This window comes from Trachinotus anak, unplaced genomic scaffold (genome assembly GCF_046630095.1).
Source record: "Trachinotus anak isolate AG129_WGS33_773 ecotype Australia unplaced genomic scaffold, CSIRO_AGI_Tana_v1 ptg000028l, whole genome shotgun sequence".
Taxonomy (NCBI): domain Eukaryota; kingdom Metazoa; phylum Chordata; class Actinopteri; order Carangiformes; family Carangidae; genus Trachinotus; species Trachinotus anak.
The window spans coordinates 6,227,912-6,251,670 of record NW_027273879.1 but is presented as its reverse complement, the minus strand read 5'-3'; the positions used below and the strand labels follow the sequence as shown (position 1 = coordinate 6,251,670).

Sequence of the window (23,759 nt, the reverse complement as noted above, 5' to 3'; positions counted from 1 at the left end):
ATGTTGGTCATGAATGAAGCTGAGTGTTTTCTCTGGTAAAACATACACTTTTAATATCAGTAATATAATACAGATGTTGTAGTACTTATGGAATTCCCATCATGATTGCATGTTTGTGGTCTGCGTACCACCACATAACCAGACAGTTGAGTGTACATTGTGTTGAACAGTTGTTTTCATCATTACTTGATTTACTGATTGTCTTATTTAAATTATTTGCTCTATAAAATGACAGCAAACACTTAAAAAGTGCCCATCATGAGCTTCCAGAGTCAACGGTGACATCGAAACCCCCAAAATATTCAACGTACTATCATAGAGAGAAAATAAAACCAAACTTATTCTCATTTGAGAAACTTGGACTAATGATTTCTGTCATTGGTGCTTAAGAAATAACTTAAAGAGTAATGCAAGAGGCTTTGTTGGCCTCCAGCAGTTGAACTGGTCACCTTTCTGCAGTGATGTACAGGTGTGTCACTGTTGGCTGCAGGTGCAACAAAGCAGACTTTTTATGACCAGACATGAAACGGACATGTTAACCCTAACCCTACATATACACACATATATACATACATACATACACACACACACACAGCTGTAATGAGTATGTTGCAGCAGGCTGTTCCATTATGTTTTCCCCCCTGCACCGCGCCTCAATATGGGCTGAGAGTTTCAGATTCGGCGGCCTATGGGAGTATGAACCTGAAAGCAGATACACATAGACTTGTATTGACTCTCAGTCAGAGCCTGCCCAACCGCGCACCTCCTCCCCAGCACAGGAATGTGAAACGCACCTGAACTGGATCCTGCAAGAGGAAGAATGACTGCAGAAAGTCGCCAGCTCACCTTTTCCGGGACATAAGTTTCCCTGGCAGGACGGAGAAAAATCACTATCCATTCATTTCACTGAGCCCTCCGTCAGCTGTGGCGTTTTTTAACTAGAAGAGGCTGGTAAAAAAAAAAAATAAATAAATTTTTTTTTTTAAAGTTGGAAAATAATGGAGGAGTGCTGCATGTCTGCTGAGGACCTGGAGAGACTCAGGATACACAGAGAAATAGAGAGAAGACTACGTCGTGATAAGCGAGAGTCTCACCGAGAGTTGAAATTGCTGCTTCTGGGTGAGTGTCCACATGTTCACCAACCGCGACGGAAAGCGTCAGAATATAAAGATACAAACATTTTCACCTCCTCAAAGCTGGAAGTCAGGATGTCAGTCACAGATGGACATTAGGTTCCATCCAAATCAGTATATTTTACTACTACTACTAACAGAGTGACTAAAACGGTTTTCCTAATAGGTAGGAAGTGAATGCAGGTGAGTGTAATTACACTAATTAGGCCTACATCAATAGAATAATAGTTAGCTGTTGTTATGTAAGAGCTTTAATATGTTTGACAAATTGGATAATATTTGTTTCTAAACACAAAATACTTTGTGTTACAATACTTTACAATACAAGTTCTTTGACATCAATATTATGACAGTTCATTCTGATGGGACCATAACTGCTTGTACCAAATTAAATGGAAATCCATTCATGAGTTTTTGAGACATTTCACTCAACGTGTCAACCTCACGGTGGCATGAGAAGAAAATTCAGAGGATCAAGAAAGTTATTTGTGTTCATTCTCTGGGAACGGCTGCACAAATTCTCATGGAAATAATTGTCAAGACATGTCACCAAAAAGACTGTCCTTTGGGGACCATGACCAGTCCAAAACCTTTGGATTTATTTTAGCGATGGACCGATCAACAAATACATATTGTCATGACCTGTAGCCACACCAATAATGTGGCTAAAGCTTCATCAGGAGTGTCTGGGAGGAGACAGACAGTGGGCAGGCTTTGGTAGAAAGTAGGGCTCAGTGACATGTTCTCATTTGCATTAATAAATCGTGAGCAACTGTGTCATTGTTCTTGGAAAGATTGTGAGTTGAGTGTATTGATTCAGCTGGAATGAGCTGAAAAACCCAGGAAATAAAAAATATAGTCTGGATCAATAGATAGAAAGGCTTTGGTTTATTTCTTTATTGATTTATTTATTTGCTGCACTGCTCCTTTAAAGTAGTTGCAGGTTACCTTTTGCATTCTTCAAATAGTTGGTGAAACCCTCATGAGTCAGTAGCTTGATAACCTTCACAGGTTTCTGTTTCCTTATCCAACTCAAACTACATTGCTGCATGTTTTCATAAGACTTTCATAGTCATCTTTTTCACAAAGACATAGGGTCTCAAATAATAATGCATCATCGCAAAAGCCGTTCTGTCTGAATTTTCAAGCAAGCAAAAGAAAATCAGGTACGTTAAAAGTGCAAAGCACACACACACAAAAAAAGACTTTAATTCCGTGCACAACGACATTCCGTGAGGATGAGTTAACACATCATACAAATGTATTACAACTCATATTAGCTTCAGACGAGGCCTGTTTTCTTCGGAACAATCAAAACAGCCCATATATAAAAGCTTGACTATTGGTTATGTCAGAAACTACATTAGACGTGAAGGACTTTGTTTAAAGGTCAGCACTACTTTAAACTTCAACTTGAGTTAGCCTGTTTGGAGAACAATATCCTGCTGTAAAGGTCAGTGTAATGGTTAACATTTTTTAGGCATTTTAGGTGGTTAGCTGACACTCTTATCGAGAGTAATTTACAACCGGCGGGCAGGAAGCGGTTCACTGTTCCACTCAAGGACACATGGCTGATGATAGACATGTTCACTTGCATGGAGTGCAAGTGAAAAATTGAACACATTTGTACCTTGCAGAAAAAAAACCTTAAATACACATAGCAACAAATGCAACATTAATTTATAGTTTATGTAGTCTTTTCCCCCTTTTGTGTTGTCGTTTTAGATTCTGTTTGTTCTTTTTCTTCTTTTGGTTCTTTATCTGTTTTATTTTATTTTTTATACTCAAATGAAAACAATTCAAAAATAATACAAATAAAGTATGAGTAATGGGGTGTTTTACAGAAACAGAGGAACGGTTGGTGTCTTACAAACATCTGAAGAAAGCAAACATATATACATCCACTCGTGCACACATACCCACATGTGTGGCTTGGGGAAAAAATATTACAACCTTTGAGACTTGAACTTGTGAGAATAGTCTTTCACTCTAAAGAATGCAGCATTTTTTGTTTGTTTTGTTGCTGAAATCCTGTCTAGCTGTAGCTGAGTGATGTTCAGATTATTATTTTTTTTTAGTGCATGTCACAGATGCCCTATTTCTGGTGTTGCTTTGATCTTATTCCATTTTTCATCCTTCGGTCTCATTCATCTCATTTGCCTAGGGACTGGTGAAAGTGGGAAGAGCACTTTCATCAAACAGATGAGGATCATCCATGGTAGCGGATACAGTGAAGCTGACAGGAAAGGTTTCACTCGGCTGGTGTTTCAGAACATCGTCACGGCCATCCAGGCCCTGATCCAAGCCATGAAGACTCTACAGATTGACTACATCGATGACCAGAACATTGTGAGAAACTGAGAAACGTTTTTTTAAAAAGACAGTGTTGATGTCCTCCACAACATTTTATAAAGCTCAGTGTGTTACTGAGACCATAATATAACATAACCATTGAGCTAAATGCTAATGTCACAGCATGCTAACATCGCAATGTCAACGTTTAGTAGGTAATGTTTAGCATGTTAGCATCCTAAGGTGAACCACAGTTATGAACAATTAAAATTTTGACCCGATGAGGGTGATCGATAAAAAGTTTACATATCGCCAAAGCAATCACAGTTCATCCTGAAGAGAGCAAGAATTTCTGTACCAAATATCATGACAATCCATCTAATAGACATTGAGACTCAAAACTATAAATGTTAACATCATGGTGGTGCTTGAGGAAAAACCAGGGGATCACAAAAGTCATCAGGGTTCATCATCACACAACCATGAATGTCTGTACAACTTTTCATGGAAACATTTCCCAAAATAGGTGATTTATTTTGTCCGGGCCGATGTGGTTGTCTGAACAAACTGATCACCTGACCTTACTGCACCCCTAGCATGGCTAAAAATGAATTTTTGTTGATGTCCACGAAGTCCATCTAATTGGATTGGATGGTTTTTCAGCTCTCATCCTCCTTTAGTTCTATTTATATGTCAGTCAAAGATATGAAGTTTTTGTTAAAAAAAAAAAAAAAAAAATCTCCTGTGGATGTTTTATGTGTGTTAGAGCCATGCACAGATGCTGAGCACAGTGGAGGCAGGCCAGGTATCCTCTCTGACGGACTGGCAAGTGGGCGCCATTAAGAGAGTGTGGAATGACCACGGTGTTCAAAGGTGCTACGACCGCCGGAGGGAATTCCAGTTATCTGACTCTGCCAAATAGTAAGACTCTTATATGATTCATATCAGATCATTTACATAAACCTAAGGCTCTCCCAGAGAACCAAAGCTGTCGCTGTTTATTTTGCATTCATCAACTCAAATATACAAGTGTGGACTCATGCTGATAAATCTTAGATATAACTGTGAGTATAACAAGTGCAGTTTTCTGTATGATGTTCCTTTCTATCTGGGTATGTTTGTGCCAGGACGATAAACTAGATGCACTGTTGTTAACTTTTCAGCTACTTGAGCGACTTGGATAGAATCGCAGCTCCACTTTACATCCCGACCCTGCAGGACATCTTGAGGGTCAGGGTCCCCACCACCGGCATCATAGAGTACCCCTTTGACCTTTCAAAGGTGATCTTCAGGTAGGTTTACTTTATTACCTGCCACAACAAACATATTAGGAAAATTGAGGATCTTGTGATCTTGGAGAGTTTATCTGTAAAAACAGTAGTTTGACATTCTTGGGAAAACACTTGTTTGCTTGCTTTTGCTGAGAGTTAGATTAGAAGATTGATGAATAGTCAAGGAACTTTTCTATTGTACTTCACTCAATGGTCATGTGTCTCTAGGATGGTGGATGTGGGTGGTCAGCGTTCAGAGAGGAAGAAATGGATCCACTGCTTTGAGAACGTCACCTCCATCATCTTCCTGGCCGCCCTCAGCGAGTACGACCAGGTCCTTTACGAGAGTGAGAATGATGTAAGCTCAAAATCCATTCAGTCTGTTGTGCTTCAAATAAATAAAATTTGCATTTTCTGATCAGGTGACACTTTTCTCTAAGATTATCTTCTCCCCCCTCTTCTTCAGAATCGACTGAAAGAGAGCCTCGCCTTGTTCAAGACCATCCTCTCATACACTTGGTTCCAAGATTCCTCCACCATCCTCTTCCTGAACAAAACAGACCTGCTACGTGAGAAAATCTCAGCGTCTCATTTGGCAACCTACTTCCCAGCCTACAATGGTAAAGCATGCTCTTCTCTTTTTGCTGCACTTTTTATACAGTATTCATAGCCGCTGTATGTCCAAAATCACTCCACATTTACTATTCAGTGCAATGCATAAAATGCTGTCTGCCATGTTGTCTTTTCAGTGTTCTGACAGAGGGTTAATCATCAACTGTTTTGATAATTAATTAAAATGTTAAAATGCCAAATATTCACTTGTTGCCACTCTGACACTGTGGTGATGTGCTGCTTTTCTATGAATATGTTTGTGTTTGCACTGTTGGTCACAAAAAACAAGCATCTTGGGTTTAGAGAAACTATGATAGGTGTTTTTGGTTTTTTTTTGTTTGTTTTTTTTGCAACTTTAGTCAAGAATATGATTAATTAATGATAATTAATGAAAATCATTATTATTATTATTAACTATTATTGACTGTCTGTTATATTGGGAGTAGTGAATGAGTCAGCAAGGGTGTGATTGTGGTTTCTGAGTGTAATTTCCTCTAAATACACTGATTCCCTCTTATTTTGACCATGCAGGGCCTCAGGGTGATGCTGAATCTGCGAAAAAGTTCATCTTGCAAATGTACGTGGAGCATCACAGCGGACATCACAAACCTCTTTACTCACACTACACCTGCGCCACGGACACAGAGAACATCCGCGTCGTCTTCAAAGCTGTCAAAGATACACTCTTCAGAGATAACCTGGAAAAGTTCAACCTCGAATAAGGGAGGATGTCGGACAAAGTGATGGTTTCGCCTGTAGGAACAAGAAAGCTGGTTACAGTCACATGTTGTAACACTTGTGTGGACATTTTATCTGTTATGGGCTGTGGGCCCTCAGACAGCAATGTCAGGTAAGGCACATTCATCTCAGTACTGTAAAACAGACAGTTTGTGTCTGTCACCATTTTTTTTTTTTTTTTACAACACAATTCATCATGCAGTAAATGTTTAAAAAAAAAAAAAAAAAGAAACATATTCTCTATCGCTACAGGAGTGAAATGGACAACTGCAATGTCAGTTAATGTTTATACTGCACTGTTACAGACTGTCTCTGTGATTTCTGTGTGAGAATCAGCCTCTGGTATCAAACTGGTTTGACAAAGTCTAATCTAGAAAGAATGCAACCATTCCTGTCTCACTGCTCTGGGAGGAGGTAATAAAGGATAATCTACAGGGAAGTACAGTGTCTTAGCTTAAATTTATGTTAATGATTTAATGTCTGCAACAACGAAAACCATGTAGCCTATGAAATTATTCTTTTGTTTTCACTAGCTTTCACTAAATATAGATATTAAAACCGCACCTATGTGTTTTTAAACAAACTGAATTCTGCACTTTTTATTTCTCTTGTCACTTTGCACAAAACCTTATCTTGAAATTAAAAATATAAGAGAAAAACATACAGAAAGACACGGATCAGAGGCTGTTTTTGCACACCCTCACTCTGTGCTCGAGCTCCAGGCGTGGTCACACTGATGTGATCGTGCTGTGCCAACGACCTTTGTACCAATGTAATGGTCAACAATGTGCAAAGGTCTGACAGGCTGGTCTCTGTCTTCCTGTGTAACTGTTGGGACTGAGCAGTGGTAAGTGAAAAGAGGCATTCAGCGAGGTTAGAACTGTGGAGAGAACAATGGCTGTTTCCACACGGAAGCAAAGACTGTCTAGGTACTATTGATTTTTATCTGCTCTGTGGCCCTAGTTTGCTTGTTCAAGGGTTGAAAAGTTCAGTGCTAATGCAGAATATAAAGGACACATTTGAAGTTGCCTTATAAACAGTGGAAGAGGTAAGTGTCAGATATTTGCTCTGGATCAGTTACTATTTTCTTACCAGTATGTGGTAAAGCATGTGATTATTATCAGCACATGAAGCTGACAATGTTCTTATCTCTGATTGTTATTGCTTTTTTTTTTACCCAGAGGGCTAATAAAAATCCTGTAGCTGCACAATTGGGTTGACAAATCTTCTGTCAGGCATTAACAGCATTCCTACAATCTTTCTGGGTAATGAAAACACAACGGCGCCTACACATACACACAGAGTTTATCCCCTCCAGTCGAGGAAAATAATGACACACAAATACTCCCTCCTATATCCCCGTTCAGTTGCACTGCCTGAGGAGGCTGCTGTGCAGAGCGCTGTTGTAGCAGGTGATCGCCCTTATTTGGTCATGGCCCAGATCATGTGATCACAAAATGGTGGAAGCTGTGAGGTGTTTGTAAGCTGAGCATCTCCACCGAGAGGCTGGGAGCAGGAAATAGGCAGGGAATTTGGAAGCACATCCATGCTCTGAGACGCAGGAGGACACGCATTCCCGAGCCCCAGCAGCGGTGAGTAGATGGTTTTTATTTTGTGAAGAGAAAGAGGGATATGTTCTTCTTTTTTCCCCCCTCACAGCCAGCAGACAGGAAGAGAGAGAGGGAGGGAGGGAGGGAGGGAGGGGCCGCTGTCATCAGCGCTGTGGTCCTGTGCTGCGCTGTGGAAGTGGATCTGAAGCAGCAGCATCCTCCATGGAGAATGCTTATAATGGATGATGCTGATTTTGTTATTCTGCTGTGTGTCGCTGTGTGCTTATTATCTCTGTAAACGTAAGAGTGTTTACGCATACTGTACATGTTTCTATGAATTGTCAGCATGACTGTCATCTCCATTGTACAGGGGTCAGCCGTTCAGCATTTTTCTGTGGCATTTGCTAATGCAATCACATTTTCCTTGTTCCAGGCTGAGTGAGGAGGAACAAGGATGTTTCTTTTTCATGCGAATGAGCACATGTGACTCACTGTGAATTTGCATCTCTGCCCAATCTCTGCTCAGGCGAGCGTGCAGTCATTCGATTTGAATCAGCACTAGAAAAAGGCAGCGAGGAGGGGAGGGAGCTTGTCATGATGTAACAGCCCCCCCATCCCCCACACCCCCTTCAGCATCCTCCCCCTCCTCCAGTTTAAATGCAAGGATTATTCACAGGGAAAGATGACCTTTTAACCTCAAAATCTTTCTCATTTCCCTCATCCCTCCCCCTTTTCTCCCCCTGCCACCTTACCACTCTTGTCTTTACTCACTTTGTCCTCTAATAACTATGCAAACATATCTGTTTAGACAAGTCATTACACCATGTTTTAACATGTTTTGGTGTCTGGGGGCTTCTTGTACTTCTTGTGCTTTAGCCCAACCAATACAGGAGTAAAAAATCTGATAAACAAATATTAGCCGATAGTAATTTCTTTTCCATAAGCAACAGTCTTTATATGGATTTGTTTATAATTGACAAATCAACTTGCCAGTGCTCTCTGGTGGACAAACTATGTCATAAAGACCCTGTTTGTAAATTACTCAAACCTAGTTTTGCATTTCAGAACTAAATTTACTGATCGGCCAACATATCAATACCAATATATCTACAATACCCTAGAGTACCTTAGAGTATCAAAAGTAAAAGTACTCTTAATGTAGAAAAAGGGGGCCTGTCATAACTGGATTATCGTTACTGATGCAAGAATGCGTTTCAAGCTACATTTTCCTGTTGTAGTTGGTTGAAATGGAGCCAATTTTAAGTATTTTATATTCTGTTGGCTAGTTTAATATGTAACAGTCATGTTATCAGTTATTGTTTTTAGATAAAACCTTATCTAAAAAGTAACTATTAACTAAAACTGTTAAATAGATGTAGTGGAAATAGATGTAGTGGAATAAGTGAGACCGTTTCCATCTGAATTGTAGTGGAGTGAACGTATAAAGTACTATGAAATGGAAATATTCAAGTAAAGTACAAGTATTTCAAATGTATCCTCATGTACAGTATTTGAGTAAATGTACTTAGTTACACTCCACCACTGGTAGTGTTTAAGTTTGGCTAAGTTGACCTCACACTGAAGTTAGATTGATGCTCTTGTTTGCAGATCACTAGATGTAGAGGAATCACAGGTGATGGATTATGTAACCGGTTACTCTCCAGGTTTGTTGCTGTATCATAAGAGTCAGTTTAATAACTGTAATTATCTCCTCAGGTCCTCCTGGGGATGGACCCGGCATCAGAGAGTAAAATGAACTCTGAGGGGGGCGAAGGCAGACCAGGTGACTCAAAGCAAAGCAACAGTCATTCATATAAGAAACAGCTTTTGATATCTCAAACACCATCATGACCCAAGTGAATAACCATTTTATGTACTGTTTTCTTTTCTAGTCCCTCCTACCTCTCTTCCCCTGCAAGGAGGCCCCTCCCAGAGAAAGAAGCTATCTGCCCCTCGTATCAGCTTGTCACTGGACCAGAGCGAGGACGACTTGGGGGAGACGCCAGATGATCTCGACATTAATGTCGACGATCTTGACACGCCAGATGAGGGGGACTACCTCGACTACACGGACCACGAAACGGACTGGGAAGGTGGGTTATTCAAAGTACAACCCTCCACACCCCCACACCCTGTACACAATCTTGAGTCATCATGATCTTGGAGGCAAGTTGTGCTGAAATGTTGAGAATTTGCACTGGAGTCATGAGTTTGCAGCTTTTTGACATGTCACAGCAGATAAAACACATGTATAGATAATGAAATTAACAATGGCTGAATTCCATTGAGCTGCTTCAGCTTCAGGGTCCTGGTATTGTTCCCTGTGCTCACTGTCACACAGTCATGGTTTACTGGGACACTTGAACACAACAGAGCAATCACTAATGTTATTACTATTTTTCTTACTAGGCCAAGTCAAAATGTCTGCTGTGGAAAACAACTTTTTTTTTTTTTTTTTTTTTTTTAATATAGCAGACACGAATACAGCCGGTAGAAGTGGGACAAGTGAGCCGTATGATCCAATCCCGACATACAGCGCTGAGGAGGAGCGCCAGGATGGCAAGCTATGGAGGACAGTCATCATTGGGGAGCAGGAGCACCGCATCAACATGAAGATCATTGAGCCCTACATGAGAGTCATATCCCATGGAGGTGACTGTTAAGAGCTATTTACCATCATAACTGTGGGTGTTATGTCCATCTTGAACATGACCTGTATTTCCACAGGCAAATATTTATTAAACATACCCAGCTAATGACATGCCACTGTCATTCTCAGTGTCCGGTTAAACGAAAGCTTCACATTTTTTCAAACGTGTCAAGGGTTTGAGTTGATCAAAATGATGATTTCATCTGAGTTGCATTCAGTTTCGAGGACTATGGACTTTGTCAACCATGACTTACACTGGAGTTGCGTCAGATAAGCATCTCTTAACAGCTAGTATGGACAGGAAGAACATTTACAACTAACAAAACCTTTTGCACTATTGGCATGCAAGTGTTGTTTTAAAAAAGACTTGACAAAATCTGAACTTATTCTTTAGCAGTCTTCTGACAATACCCAGTAAAGATTGTAATTTCAGTCACATTTCAGTGCTGCTGGCACAAAGATGAACAGAGATAAACAACCAAATTGAAGAATGTCTAAAACTAACAGCATCTCCTCAGTAGAAGTAATGTGGTGTTGTGTTTGAACAATTTAAACATCTTCCAGTTTTCAGTTTTAGTTTTCAGTCGGCCTAAATATCTGACTCCAAGTAGAAGCACCTGTTGTGTTAGAGCTGGAAAAACAAGTTGGCAGAATGATGATAATCATTTTGGAGATGCCTCATCTTCACCTTGGGCTCGAGCCAACCAAAAATGAGGAAATACGGGCTGTAGTCGAAGCCAGCTGCTGAGTTTTACGTAACACATTGGCCATCGGAGAGAAAACCCTGCACAAACAAAACACAGTGGAAAATTTTATGTCTTTTTTCCACATGTCCGCAGAACATTAGAACAATAGAATTCAGGCTGAGAAGTGGTAAAGTGGTCACTTGACAATATTATACTCAATGTGTTTAATGGTGGGCGGAGGTGACCAAAACCACTCAGTACAAGCAGACAGGTGACAGATTAAAGGAAAATCCATGCTTCTATTAGAGGGCATGTGGGGTCACCGAGCAGTGTGAGTATGAAAATGATCTGAATCCATTCCCCAACACTTTTATACCATCATGTTAGACAGCGCTCTCCACCACCATCATCAAAACCCCAGGGCTGCAGTTTTTTTACAGATTATTTTCACTATCGATCAATCTGCCAGTAACTTTCTTGATTAATCAATTTATCAATAAAATGTCATTAAATAGAGAGAAAATCTGAATTTCCTAAAACCCAAGGTGACATCTAACCCAAAGATATTCAGTTTAGTATCACATAAGACAAAGAAATGCCACAAATCTCCATATTGGAGAAGCTAAAACTAGCATTTAAAATAGTTCAAACAGTTGCTTCTCACTTTTCTGTCAACTGACCTATCGAATAGTGTTTTCCCCTGTAGTAGCACTCCAGAGACTTGCATCATACAGTATTTGTCAAGGAGCAATGAAGGCTCATGGTATCCAAACCCTTACTATAACAGTTTGTTTTAAATTGAGGCCATACATGGAGTCACACCATATTGGTTTCACTGGCAGGGGCCCCATCTTTCTCTTTTCCATCTCTGTGGGGCCCACTGAAACCTAAGGGCCAAGGGCTTGTGCCCTGATAAGCCTGTGCCTTAAGTAAATCCTGACCATATTACCGTTACTGATGGAAATCGGACCCCTTAACCATAGCTGGTAATGCATTTTCTCTCCACTGTGCTCTGTGCTGCGGGCTTAAGTGACACACAGCCATCCCATGGAAACAAGAGACGTCTGTCACTGAACAGTCAATATCACCAGCTCTGTCATTTACATAAAAGACCCTCTGTCTGAGTGACACCAAATCTGCTGATGAATGGGTTGGTGAATAAAAGGAAATTACATTAATCTGAAAAGTAGTGAGAGGAAACAGGACAGAGAGACAGTCAGACAAAAGAGACGCAGACTGGCAGATAAATAGAACAAAAAAGAGGAAAATTGGTGAACAATCAAATTATGAAAACTATGCTAATTAAGGCCAAGCTCTCACCAACAATGGAACAAGGTCAACTTCACTCTTATTCCTTTTTATTTTAATGTGTTTTTATCCAGGCTACTATGGCAACGGAGTGAATGCCATCATAGTGTTTGCTGCCTGTTTCCTGCCAGACAGTGACAGAGAGGAGTACCATGAAATAATGGAGAACCTCTTCCTGTGAGTACGACACTGCGGTGACTAACAAACACTTGTAACCAGTTATTTACTTTTTCTGTATGTTATCCCCTGGCCCACTTTGTAATTTTCAGCCAGTCATTAATTCAGTCCCTCATCCAAGTTTTTAATTAAAGAAATGTTGCTCTCGCAGTTATGTTATTAATTTGCATTTTAGCCACACTAACTGAAACGTTAAGGGATCACCAAAGCTATTGCAATTTATCCTGCAGGGGAAAACATGGATGTCTGTACCAAATTTCGTGGTAATTCCCCCAATAGTTGTGAGATATTTTACTAAAAACCACAAATATGAACATCATGGTGGTGTTACAGAGAGGTCAGGGGACACCAAAGTCATAAGATTCATTCTCTGGGGACCATGGACATCTGTATAAGTTCATCTAGTAGGTGTTGAAGTGTTTTAGTGTGAACCAAAGTGGTGGACCAACAAACTGACAGATCAAATATTACTATTAACTAAAGCCATGCTGCTTAAAACTACTGAAAGGGTGGGCATTAAATTTTCTACAGCCAGTCATGGTTTCTAGAGGATGTGAGTCAGGACTTTGGTGAGCATTTGTTTTTTCATGTATCACCATAATGGGGCTGACCTTTTTTGATTTTAGTCTCCATGGTACAGAAATATCTGCAAAATAAACATTCAAATCAACCTTAGTGATGATTAGCAAATGTTTGCATGCAAACACACTAAACTAAGAAGGACTGTGGTATAATAATGTCATATCTGCTTAACGTCAGCTTGCTAGCTTTGTCATTGTGAGCAAGTCATTACAGGTCCATCCTTGTTGAATTTACACAAAGCAAATATAAAGAGATATTACTTTTATTCTTAGAATGTATTTCACAAGTCAAGGATGCAGCCTCATTTTTAAAGTCAGACACGGCGCCTCTGCACAAGGAAAAATAAAATGACGGAAATAAAGTGATAATCTAGCTTGTTTGCTGAGACCTCCCATGCTGATCTCTTCACTGTCGTGCTGGCACAGATGCATTTCATGCTTGGACAGTGTGATTGGGATCCCACAGGCTGTTCTGTGAAAGATATTGAGGAAGCTGGCATTTCCGAGAGTTTTGGATAGAAATGAAAAGAGGTAAACTGTAGTGTCTGCAGTTTCTGATGCCAGATGGCTTGAAGTCTGAATACTTGTGAGGAGGAGAAGCTATCCTGCGAGGTGAACGGTATGCAGCTCGATGTCAGTGAGAGATAATCACAGCAGTCACGAAACGGAGTGGACGTAGGTTTGTAAGCTGGAGAATGGCATTGGATGAGGAGGAGGGCAGAGACAGAATGATCCTAAACTCACTGAAGTAAGAGGAATTACTGAGGAAACTCGAAGGCCTGTGGTAGCTGAGGATGTTGTCCAAAATTGACTAAGTTCCCTGCTGATGAATAAGAAGAGAAAGGTGGAGGGGGCGAGGAGAGAAATGAGACAGAGATAATGGTTTCTTTTGGTTTGAGTCAGAGTATTGGATTTTAAAAAGGTAGACGTCTGATTGAGCTGCTGAGACTGATGCAGAGAAGGAAAAAAGATTAAATTCAAAGCCAAACAGCTCATCCATGAAGCAACATTTGTACCGATTTCTCAAAGCTGACATCAGAGGAAAGAAATTTTTAAAATACTGCTAGTTTTTCAAAGACTTGTCTCCTATTTCCTCATATTGGTGGCGGCACTCAGATTCAAATTAAACATGGGTCTGCATTTCTTGCTCTTACATTTCACCATTTTGACATACATAATGTTAAAGACATAGTGACATTGTGTTTTTTCTTTTGGTATCTGGAATTTTGCTGATTGGGATATATGGCTATGGGACTATGAGTAACTGTGATGTTTTTCCACAGGGAAAACTGGCCCTTATTATTTTGTCATGTTAAGGTTTACCATTTATCATTTGTATTATGTCTGTCTGTAGTTCCTGTTTTCAGAGTCGAACACCATACTTAAACAACCATAATAGATAAGTTGTTTTCAAATTTTAGCCATGCTAGTGGTATGGCTCTTGGGATTGCAATATTGATCTGTTTGTTGGTCCACCACAGACGAACCATATATATTGTTTTCGACAACCATTTGATGGATTGCCACAACATTTTATATAGATATTCATGGTCCCCAGAGGATGAATCCTACTGCTTTTGGTAATCCCTAATCTTTCCTCTACTGCCATCATGAGGTTGACATGTTTGGTTTTGAGTGAAATGTCTTGACATCTGTTGCTATTAAATTTAATACAGACATTCATGTTCCCCTCAGGATAAATTGTAATGACTTTGGTTCATCCCCAGGACAATTATCAGGTCAAAGTTTTAATTTTTCCACTACATTATTTATGACCAAATACCTATGATGACTTTGCCACCAGCTTCAGCTTTATTTAGTGCTATTTAGCAAATGCTAGCATCCTGACAAGCTAAACATCAGCATGCTAGCATTGTCACAGAGACAAAGACATTAGCATTTAGTGCTAGCATTGTGCTAGCATGGCTGTAGACTCCTTATCTTGTTGAGTTTTGGCTCAGAAAAGGTCTGTGGACAGCATATAGTACAATGTACATGTTTTGGGTCAAAATACAATTTTACTTATGTATATACATGTATATTATTCCAGGCAAGGGAAAAAAATCATATCAATCTTTTTTTTTTTTTTTTACCAGGATAGCAGTCATGGTCACTGAGCTTAGTATTTCACTGTGTGTGTCTTCAGCTATGTGATCAGCACACTGGAGCTGATGGTGGCCGAGGACTACATGATCGTGTACCTGAATGGAGCCACACCCCACAGAAGAATGCCTGGTCTTGGTTGGCTGAAGAAATGCTATCAGATGATTGATAGAAGGTCTGTCCGGTTCACTTATGCCTGTAATGTGATCGTACTATGATTTTGTGAGCCATAACAGTAGCAATGTACAGATCTCAAAACATTTGTAGCTCTCCAGAATGAAGGTGAAAAGAGCTCCAACATGGACATAAACACACCTAATATGACATTGTGTTGTTTTCAGGCTCAGGAAGAATTTGAAATCCTTCATTATTCTCCATCCATCATGGTTTATCAGGACCATTCTAGCCATTACCAAGCCCTTCATCAGGTAAAAACAATTTCTCTTATTTTTGTTTATCACATTGGGTCGATCCACCACTTTGGTTCAGATTACTTATATCTCAAAAACTATAACAAGGATTTCCATAAGGATGCATTATACTGACTTAAGTGATCCCCTGACCTTTCCTGTAGCACCACGTTCTTTTTTTTTTTTTTGTGAAATGCATGAACCACTATTGTATAGATTGCTGTGAAATTTTAAAGTGCTTATATGTAAGTATTTGCTGTTGCTACACAGCCAATGTTAGCATTAACCACTGTTTACTTTCCAGCATCAAACTTCATTCCTTTACTTGTTAAGAAACCAGAGAAAAACTTGCTTTATTGTTACTCTGATGTCAAGCAGGTTACTTTTACTGTGGTTTTTCTTGTGTGTGCTCGTGTGTGCGTATGCCTGTCATTGCACTTGTTTTTATGCGTGTATGTGTATATATTGCTCTTGTCCCAGCGCCAAGTTCAGCAGTAAGATAAAGTATGTGAACAGTTTGGACGAGCTGCAGGAACTCATCCCCATGGAATACATCCAGATCCCAGAGTGCATCATTAGGTGAGTCCATGCCCACCTCCTCCAGGCCTGAGTTGTCTTTTTACATGACTTTATATTCATCTTGTCGTTTGAACTCTCACCTCTAGACTTGACAAGGAACTGAAGGAAGCAGCAGAGAACTCAAAGTAAGCATCAACTCTCCTGCCTCTCATTACCGCCCTCTGTGGAGGCAGTAGTCCCTGTCTCAGTTTTATCCTTGGCTGGAGCTCTCATTTATCAGATGGCACACTTTTAGATCACAGGGACTCTTCTGTTGGATGAGGACCAATTGGATCTGGCTATGGTTGCAATTACAGAAGAGACAGCAAAAAAAAAAAAAAAAAAAAGTTGCTAAAGATGCTAAATGCATCGCTTTCATCTCATTTATCATCACAGTAAAATAAATGAGCTTGTCCTTATTGCAGAGCGATCTATTACACTGATAATAAATGTTGGAACAAAGCTGTACAATTGCACACGAATCTCCTGCTGACTAAAGCTCTGAATCATAAGCTGAATTCACAACATACCAGTGCAATACAACAGTAAATCCTGCTCTAACAACCTCTCCATTTTTTTCCTTTCAAGAATGAATAGTTTTTTGCAGGGGCCGGAGCCAACAACAGCAGGCAGAACAGAGTAAGTCCTTTAAGACGTTCGAGTTCACACATAGAAGAGAGATGTCCTTGTGTCAGCAGTCTGTCACCCATACATAAACACAACAGTCTTTAATGTCTCTGTTCTGTTCTTTCGTCTTCCCAGCAGACGAGACGTAGCCGGTGCCAGCAGCTCTTAAACCCAAACATCCTAAACAGATGGGTCACCTCAATGTTCAGAAATCACTGTTGTATTGTATGGCTGGAGCTGGAAAGCAGAGGCAAAGGGTTGTTCAGCTTCCGTGTGTATGTGTTGTGTGTCAGTCAGTGTTTGTCAATTAGACATTGGAGTTTAATATGAAAACACAACTTAAAATAGTTAACAGTCAGATCTCATTCTTTATGGCTGCTGTAGCATCTACTGTACCTTACACCTGCAATCCAGAGAACTATATAGTCAAGTGTGATGCTTGGCAGCACCTACAGAGTAGCATCAACGTTCACGGTAGGGTAGGAAATGCAATTACACACCAGACAGTGCACTGCGCAAATCCATTTGTAGAGTCTGTAGTGTTGTAGTTGTGTGCATGAGATACAGTGAAGCAATAATACCACCCTTTACTGGTTACACAGTCTCAGTACTTCAGAGGAAGAGCCAACTTGTGCGTCAGCAATCTACAATAAAAGCACAAGGTGGGGCCAAAAAACCTTGTGCCATAAATGATGACCAACTTTTGCATTTCAACAATCCAATCCTCTGTCTTAATACTTGTTCTACACCTGAAAAATAAACCAACAAATAGGTATTTTAACTTTATAGAGTCAAATTGAAACCAAGGAGGAAGAAGTTAGATATAAAAATCAAGTTATCAGTGCAATGAGAGAGCATGTCCTTTTAGCCATGTTCTGCAAGAGTGTGTGTGTGGGTGTTTGTCAGATACATAAACTGGGAATCATCTCTTCAGCTTCTCCTGGATCATCAGGAAAAAAAACCTCAGACAAATATAAAGATGGGATCTCTGTAAAGCACAATATCTTCTTTGTGTGTGTGTGTATCCACACGCATGTGTGTGCGTTTGTGCATCAGTGCATGTCCCCTCATAGGTAACTGATGGTCCTCTCATCCATGAGTCTTCTACTATGGTTTATTGAGGATGTGCAAAGAAATTATGGATCACTGTCTAGTAATTCAATAAAAATGGACTCGAGTCTGAACACTGTTTTCAGTCATTGTTTTCAACTTGAATTGCTTTGCTGCTATGTGAGTCAGACTGTTTCTGCCTTTGTCATAAATTACTCTTCTAATGCATTTTTTCCCCAAGACTTTATTCAAACACATTTTCAAATCAAAATTCAATGACAGCAAACGCATGAGAATAAAGAGAAGCTTAAGAAATACCACGATTAATCAAATTTAAAATGCTAATCCAACAACACAGCAATTAACGAACAGATGAATAATATGACTAATGAAACTGTCAAAACTAGTAAATGCCCACAATAAATTATGTTATATGTGGGAAGTCATCATACTCCAAACAAAGTCTAGAAAATCAAGCTTAATTATGTTAAAAGTCCTTAAGAATGTTCAACGACATGGAATTTTCTGCAGCTCATTTCATTTTGTGAATGGATAATAGTTGTAAAATACAACTCATTATAAATAGCTTCTCATGTCTCATTTGGTTCAACTCGTATTCAGTGAAGGATAAATGGGTCTGTCCCTCAGGGCAGGAGGAGATAAACAGCACAGAGGAAAGGAGAGAAAGAAGAAACATTTCTTCTGCTTCACCGGAACGTGTAGCTCTCATCATCGTACTCCAGCTCGTCCTCGTTGTCCTCTCCTAGCTGTCCGTACCGGAACTTTCTATACACAGTGCCATCTTGGCCCATGTAAACAATGTCCTCATCTTCATCATCATCGTCATCGTCATCCTTACTCCCTGAGCGACAATCGCTAATGTCAACTAACTGAGCATCCTGGAAGCGACCGCTGGAGGAGCCGGCGCGGCCGCTGTAAGACGCAGAGGAGGCAGAGCTGTAGCCTCCATGTCTGCTGCTGCCTCCGTATCCCCCTCCAGAGCCCAGCTTCTCGTAGCCACGAGGAGGGATGTCTGGGGGTGCGCTTTTGGAGCGGGAGTGTCTGATGAGGAAGACGACAGCCACCAGTCCCAGCACCAGCAGGATGCAGGCGATGATGAAGACTGTCAGATTACCTCTGGCCTCCTCTTCCTCATCATTTGTGAACGCCAAGTTGGTGTTGAGGACGCACTCTCCTAGAAATGCCCCAGAGGCACAAAGTTTAGACAGTAATGTGCTACTGACTGTACATCCCTGTTTAAAGTGATTAGATGAACTGACCAACTGGCGTTCCACCAATCTGACACATAAAGCTTAATTTACTCGTCATGGAAAGTATCTACTGAGCCAGTCCAAACAATTGAATGATGGAGGGAGCATCCAAAGTCTGAAAAACAGAGTCAAGTAGTGGGAGGAGATATTTCAGGCGCCCTGAAAGTCCCATTAATTTTTCTCAGACAATATTACATAACTCACAGTTGGTGCTTCTACGGCTTGAATGGGCATCAAACTCTCCTGGTTGAATCATCAGTCCAAAAGATTAACATATGCTTTAGAGAATATGCTTCATTTATTAAAAAGTCGAAGGTACAAGTGTGCATGAAAACTTCGAGGTGGAGAAATTAACCATGAATTCAAGGATATATATTTAATTCTGACCACTCTTTTTTAATCCGTCTCTCACAAGTCCCCCAGATTTATGGAAGTTCAATACATTATTGGTGTGCTCCTTAAATAAAACACATTTGATAATTTATTAAATCATCTAAAAAATAAATAAAAAAAGAAGGATTCTAAGGATTCTATTACTGTAAGTTTAATTTTTTTTGGCTTTTCTTTTGGACCATTAGTCAAACATAAAAAAAAACAGTTTGAAGATGTCACCTTGGGCTGTTGAGAGTCAACAAGTGAGCCCTAGTTATTTTCTTTTTACTTAACAAGCAACACACAGAAGTTTAATCTATAGATCATCGCTGTGAGAAGGTCTGACACTTCAAACCCAGCCATGTGCCTCTCAATTCTCCTCTATTCTCTTTCAATTGACAAGACAAACCTCCAGCCTACCTCGGGTCTCTGTGCAGTTACAACAGTCCTGCTGCTGTGCCACGGCCTCCTCCTCATCCTCGTGGCGGCAACAAAGCAGACAGCGCCCTCCAGCTTCTAAGATTGCCTGAGCCGGGCACATGGTGCAGTTGGCTGGACCGGGTCCCCGACACTCCAGACAGGAGCTGTCACAGTCTTCACAAGCGTGGCCTGAACCCTGATGAGGGACGGGAGGAAGGACCGACAATGAGAAGCCTACATACCCAGACACAGAGCCACCGATTGTTTGCTTCCAAATATGCAAAACCTACATTTCTAAAAGGACTGAATTTAAGTTCTGCGCTGCCTCTCAGCTTAATCAGTCAAGGTTACAGCATGATTTATTTTAAAATCATTACACAATAATAATTTTCACTCTGATTTCTCCCAGTGAAGTCAGTCTGAATTACATTATGACACCTGGGGCCAAAACATTAGGAGTAATATATATATATATATATATATATATATATATATATATATATATATATATAAATATATAAAGTTAAGATTTGTGAAATTAAACTCTTGAAAAGCTTTGTTACCTTCATGACAGGATATTGGCCTATGTCGCACATGGACTCACACATTCCCTCTGAGAGCAGGTATCCAGCGTAGCACGAGTCACAGCTGTGGGGATCTTTTCCTGCAGATACATGACAACTTAAAGTCTGGTGGTAATCTGGATTATTTTTATTGTCAACAAATTCTGTGAAAATATCAAAACCAGCTACTGACAAACATTCAGGCAGTGGAGTTTATTTTGAGTTAAAACTTCTGCTGTAAGTATTAACAAGTGTACTAGATCCAGGGCTAAAATAGTCCCCAACAAACAACAACAATTTACTCCTTTTTTTTTTTTTTTTTTTGTTTTACACCATTCTCAGATTTTTTTCATGAAATTGTTAAGCAACTTTAAAAAGAATTTCAGCATATATTTATGATTTATTCTTTTATGACTGTTTAAATGAACATCCCTCTATAAGATGCGCAATACACATCAATCATTACTAGGGTTGATGCACAGCACACAAGCTCTCCCCCCTCTTTTCCCTCTGCTCATCTGCATGACATCAACTTGCTGCTACTTGAGCGGACCCCCGCACCTGAGCATGCTCTGCAGCTGGCGTGGCAGGGTTCGCAGGTCCTGTGCGCAGCATCGTGATAGTATCCCTGAGGGCACGAAGGCAGGCAACGGCCTTCCTTCCGCATGTAGATGAGACCCGGAGCGCAGCTCAGGCAGCTGTCCTCCCCGGCCTCGATGCACTCGCCACAACTGGGGTCACACTTCTCACACATCCTTGAGCCCGTGTTTCCATAGTGACTACCGGGTAGATGGGGAGAAAGATGATAGATTAGATTCAATTAAATGAGATGAGCTTTGTTTGTCCTCAAAGAAAACTCCTCTCCACAGCCACCCAGTCACACACAACTAGAACTACTCAGACATGACATAGACCACAACAATATGACAGAGGGTATGCAGTCATAACAAAACACTTCCGACCATTACTGAGGAAAGTGAGACATGGGTTCTGCATGATGAAGCTAAAGTGCTATTTTCTTTTTTGCTACATGGTGCATTGCTCTCATGCAGGTCTGAGAGTATGAGGGAGGCACGTCACAGGAATAAATAGCTTTTGTGTCCCTTTTGTGTTTTCTCGAGTGTGTTTCGTTAACTGCACATCAATTTAACGGCACATTGATTTAACTATCTCAATCACCACACCCCAAATAAAATCCAGTCTAATTTGCATTTTACAGGCCACGTGAAGGGCTATTTAAATCTCAGGCTAAATTAGCTAGTACCTCCAAACAGCACCCCTGTCCAGCTAGATGAAGAAAAGCAGTGTCCACAGTGACATGGGACTAGGCTGATCTTTTATTAATGACGACACCATGTGGCCGCACTTAACGTGATGGATGAGCAGCATAGCTGGATGGTGAGCAGGTTAAACTACCTGTGCTGGCAGGTCTCCACACACTCTTTGCCCTCTCGGAATAGGTGGGCTTTGCAGGTGAGGCACTCCTGGCTGTGCTTTCCGACGCAGGTATCACAGGAGGGGTGGCAAGGCTCGCATTTCTGCCCGGACTCGTCCTCGTAGTAGCCTGCCGGGCATTCATCCTCGCAGGTTCCATCTGCACCAACAAACACGAATGATCATGCGAGCTACACAAACAAGTCACAGATGCCCGAAGAGCTTTCCAGGACATGCAGACCTCAGAGATTTCACCGGGCGTACAAAGACCAAACTCGACTCACTGAGCAGAAGATGTCTTTGGTTGCAGCTCAGACACTGGGTTTTTCTGGGACCTGAACATCTGTGGCAGTATTTGTGACACGGATGGCACTCTCCGTCTTGGTCAGCGTACTGGCGAGGTGAGCACTTGTTGGCTGATGGCACACAATGGCCGTGGCCCTCCAGCCTCTGACCCTCTCTGCAGCTGGTGCAGGAGCCAGCGTGGGGGCCGGAGCAGGTGAGACAAGATACATCACAGTCTGGAAATACAAGTACAGAAGTAAATGAATCAAAAGATGTTGTCTGTGGCATATGAAGGAGAATCAATATGATTTCCCTTGATGTCTATCTGATATCTAATATGGTAATGTTTTTAGCTGATGATAAAGCATTACCATATATGGCCTTTTTCTACAGTTTCAGACATTACTTGGTAGTTTTCACCTATTGGGTAGCCAGAGTGCTGTTATTAAAGCATTGTCTGCAGCTCATGTTCACTTCAGATGAAAATAAACATTAAAAAAAAAAAAAAGAAAGAAAAATCACCCACTGTCCATTTTGCAGTACTTCCTTTCAAATGCCTTGCTGCTGGCAGCAACTGTAAGTAGCAACAAAAGTGGGCATCGCCTACAACGTTTTCCTGGGAGAAACGCGCCATCCTCTGTGTTTCTGAATAACTCAAACCAGAGCAGTGTGTCTTCCTCTAGGGAACTGTCTTTGGCATAGCTGTTCTGTTTCCAAGGTTTGACAGCTGCCTGTTAACTGTCTGAAAAGCCTTGCTATTTTAGTCTCAGCCAAAGTCAGGAAACACACTCAGGCATAGTAGAGGATATACAGTACAGCAGATATAAAATGTCGACACACCCCTGTTAAAATGACAGGTTTTTGTGATGTAAAAACAAAAAACCAGGTTGTATGAAGAGCATGAATCAGAATCAGAACCTGATTCAGATTCTGATGAAGGAGGCTCTACAGGACAGAAAATGTTGCATCAGTCAGAGGAGAACAAAGTGTCAGGAGAAATGGACCATCTCTGAGCCTGTCAAATCTAAAAGCACAGAAGTTCTGAATGAATCATAAAAAATGAGTCAAATAAAATTCACAAAATCAACTTTTGATCAAAGGAGTGTTTCTTTTTGTGTGTGTGACCCTCCCTGCAATCAATCCTCTCAAACCTCAGTTACCAAAACGTTGAAACAGGTAGAGAAACATGTGCTTCATGTTTCCTGTTGTACCTGTACATTCTCCTGTTGTGGCGTCCCTGTAGGTATGGGAGGAGCAGGCTGCCAGACAGGCCCCGTTGTGCAGGGTGGCCTCAGGGTCTGTACAGGTATCACAGTCATTGTTGTTCGGGCCGTCGCACAAAGCACAGTCAGGGTGGCAACGCAAACACTCCCCTCGCTCCTTGTCCTCAAAGAACCTCTCGGGACAGTCTAGCACGCACAGGCCCTCGTGGAGAAAGTGATACTCCTCACAGCCTGCACAAAGAACAGCTTTCAGCGCTGAATGGGAGAACAATTTAGCACAGCTCAGTGGAACTATATGAAGTATCCTGAAGTCTTGGAGACGAATGCGAGAGAAAGAAAAAAAAAAAAAAGCCCTCTGTCTGTGAGGAATGGATTTCACTTGAGTCTGTTCAAAGTAGTTGGAATAAAAACAACATTACTGACATTGCTGTCTAACAACAATGAG

General features: G+C 40.8%; 3 protein-coding genes and 1 long non-coding RNA gene across 10 annotated transcripts in view; 2 read left to right on the top strand and 2 right to left on the bottom strand.

Moving 5' to 3' along the window:
- Positions 1-175: 175 nt before the first annotated feature.
- LOC139611610 (uncharacterized) lies at positions 176-1,325 on the bottom strand. 2 transcript variants are annotated; one of them, XR_011686335.1, is made up of 3 exons: positions 1,095-1,325; positions 795-948; positions 176-702 (listed from the first exon to the last, which is right to left on the bottom strand). It is a non-coding gene; the product is annotated as an uncharacterized lncRNA (long non-coding RNA). The 2 variants fall into 2 exon arrangements; XR_011686336.1 differs by having other exon boundaries at positions 847-948; positions 1,095-1,321.
- On the top strand, positions 792-6,634 carry LOC139611608 (guanine nucleotide-binding protein subunit alpha-14-like). Its single transcript, XM_071466417.1, has 7 exons — positions 792-1,119; positions 3,298-3,482; positions 4,192-4,346; positions 4,589-4,717; positions 4,925-5,054; positions 5,163-5,316; positions 5,840-6,634. The coding sequence occupies exons 1-7, from the start codon at positions 999-1,001 to the stop codon at positions 6,028-6,030; spliced, it is 1,065 nt and encodes a 354-aa protein (XP_071322518.1). The 5' UTR covers positions 792-998; the 3' UTR covers positions 6,031-6,634.
- A 148-nt stretch (positions 6,635-6,782) lies between these two features.
- On the top strand, positions 6,783-17,880 carry prune2 (prune homolog 2 with BCH domain). Of its 6 annotated transcripts, none has more exons than XM_071466420.1 (13): positions 6,783-6,893; positions 7,228-7,311; positions 7,414-7,638; positions 9,313-9,379; positions 9,489-9,689; positions 10,069-10,248; positions 12,315-12,417; positions 15,145-15,276; positions 15,443-15,529; positions 15,992-16,090; positions 16,177-16,215; positions 16,658-16,708; positions 16,832-17,880. In XM_071466420.1, exons 4-13 carry the CDS (start codon positions 9,325-9,327, stop codon positions 16,863-16,865), a joined length of 981 nt encoding a protein of 326 aa, XP_071322521.1. In that variant the 5' UTR covers positions 6,783-6,893; positions 7,228-7,311; positions 7,414-7,638; positions 9,313-9,324; the 3' UTR covers positions 16,866-17,880. The 6 variants fall into 6 exon arrangements, with proteins under 6 accessions (XP_071322521.1, XP_071322525.1, XP_071322520.1 ...); XM_071466424.1 differs by having other exon boundaries at positions 6,783-6,975; positions 16,835-17,880; XM_071466419.1 differs by having other exon boundaries at positions 6,783-6,975.
- Positions 17,881-17,974: 94 nt separating this feature from the next.
- The window catches only part of pcsk5a (proprotein convertase subtilisin/kexin type 5a), a 29,365-nt gene continuing 23,580 nt past the window's right edge, over positions 17,975-23,759 (bottom strand). The window contains exons 31-37 of the mRNA XM_071466400.1: positions 23,303-23,545; positions 22,091-22,327; positions 21,789-21,966; positions 20,934-21,151; positions 20,373-20,473; positions 19,810-20,005; positions 17,975-18,941 (exon numbers count right to left, since the gene is read on the bottom strand). Coding sequence (XP_071322501.1) covers positions 18,454-18,941; positions 19,810-20,005; positions 20,373-20,473; positions 20,934-21,151; positions 21,789-21,966; positions 22,091-22,327; positions 23,303-23,545 — 1,661 coding nt within the window. The 3' untranslated portion in view covers positions 17,975-18,453. The remainder of the gene's footprint in view (positions 18,942-19,809; positions 20,006-20,372; positions 20,474-20,933; positions 21,152-21,788; positions 21,967-22,090; positions 22,328-23,302; positions 23,546-23,759) is intronic.

Excerpts from the sequence above, each read along its gene's own strand:
- LOC139611608 (XM_071466417.1), top strand. The coding sequence starts at position 999 with ATGGAGGAGTGCTGCATGTCTGCTGAGGACCTGGAGAGACTCAGGATA. Across the intron at positions 5,055-5,162 it reads TTTACGAGAGTGAGAATGAT|AATCGACTGAAAGAGAGCCT; the intron begins GTAAGCTCAAAA and ends CCTCTTCTTCAG. Across the intron at positions 5,317-5,839 it reads CTACTTCCCAGCCTACAATG|GGCCTCAGGGTGATGCTGAA; the intron begins GTAAAGCATGCT and ends TTGACCATGCAG.
- prune2 (XM_071466420.1), top strand. The coding sequence starts at position 9,325 with ATGGACCCGGCATCAGAGAGTAAAATGAACTCTGAGGGGGGCGAAGGC. Across the intron at positions 9,690-10,068 it reads CCACGAAACGGACTGGGAAG|CAGACACGAATACAGCCGGT; the intron begins GTGGGTTATTCA and ends TTTTTAATATAG. Across the intron at positions 16,216-16,657 it reads GAAGCAGCAGAGAACTCAAA|AATGAATAGTTTTTTGCAGG; the intron begins GTAAGCATCAAC and ends TTTCCTTTCAAG.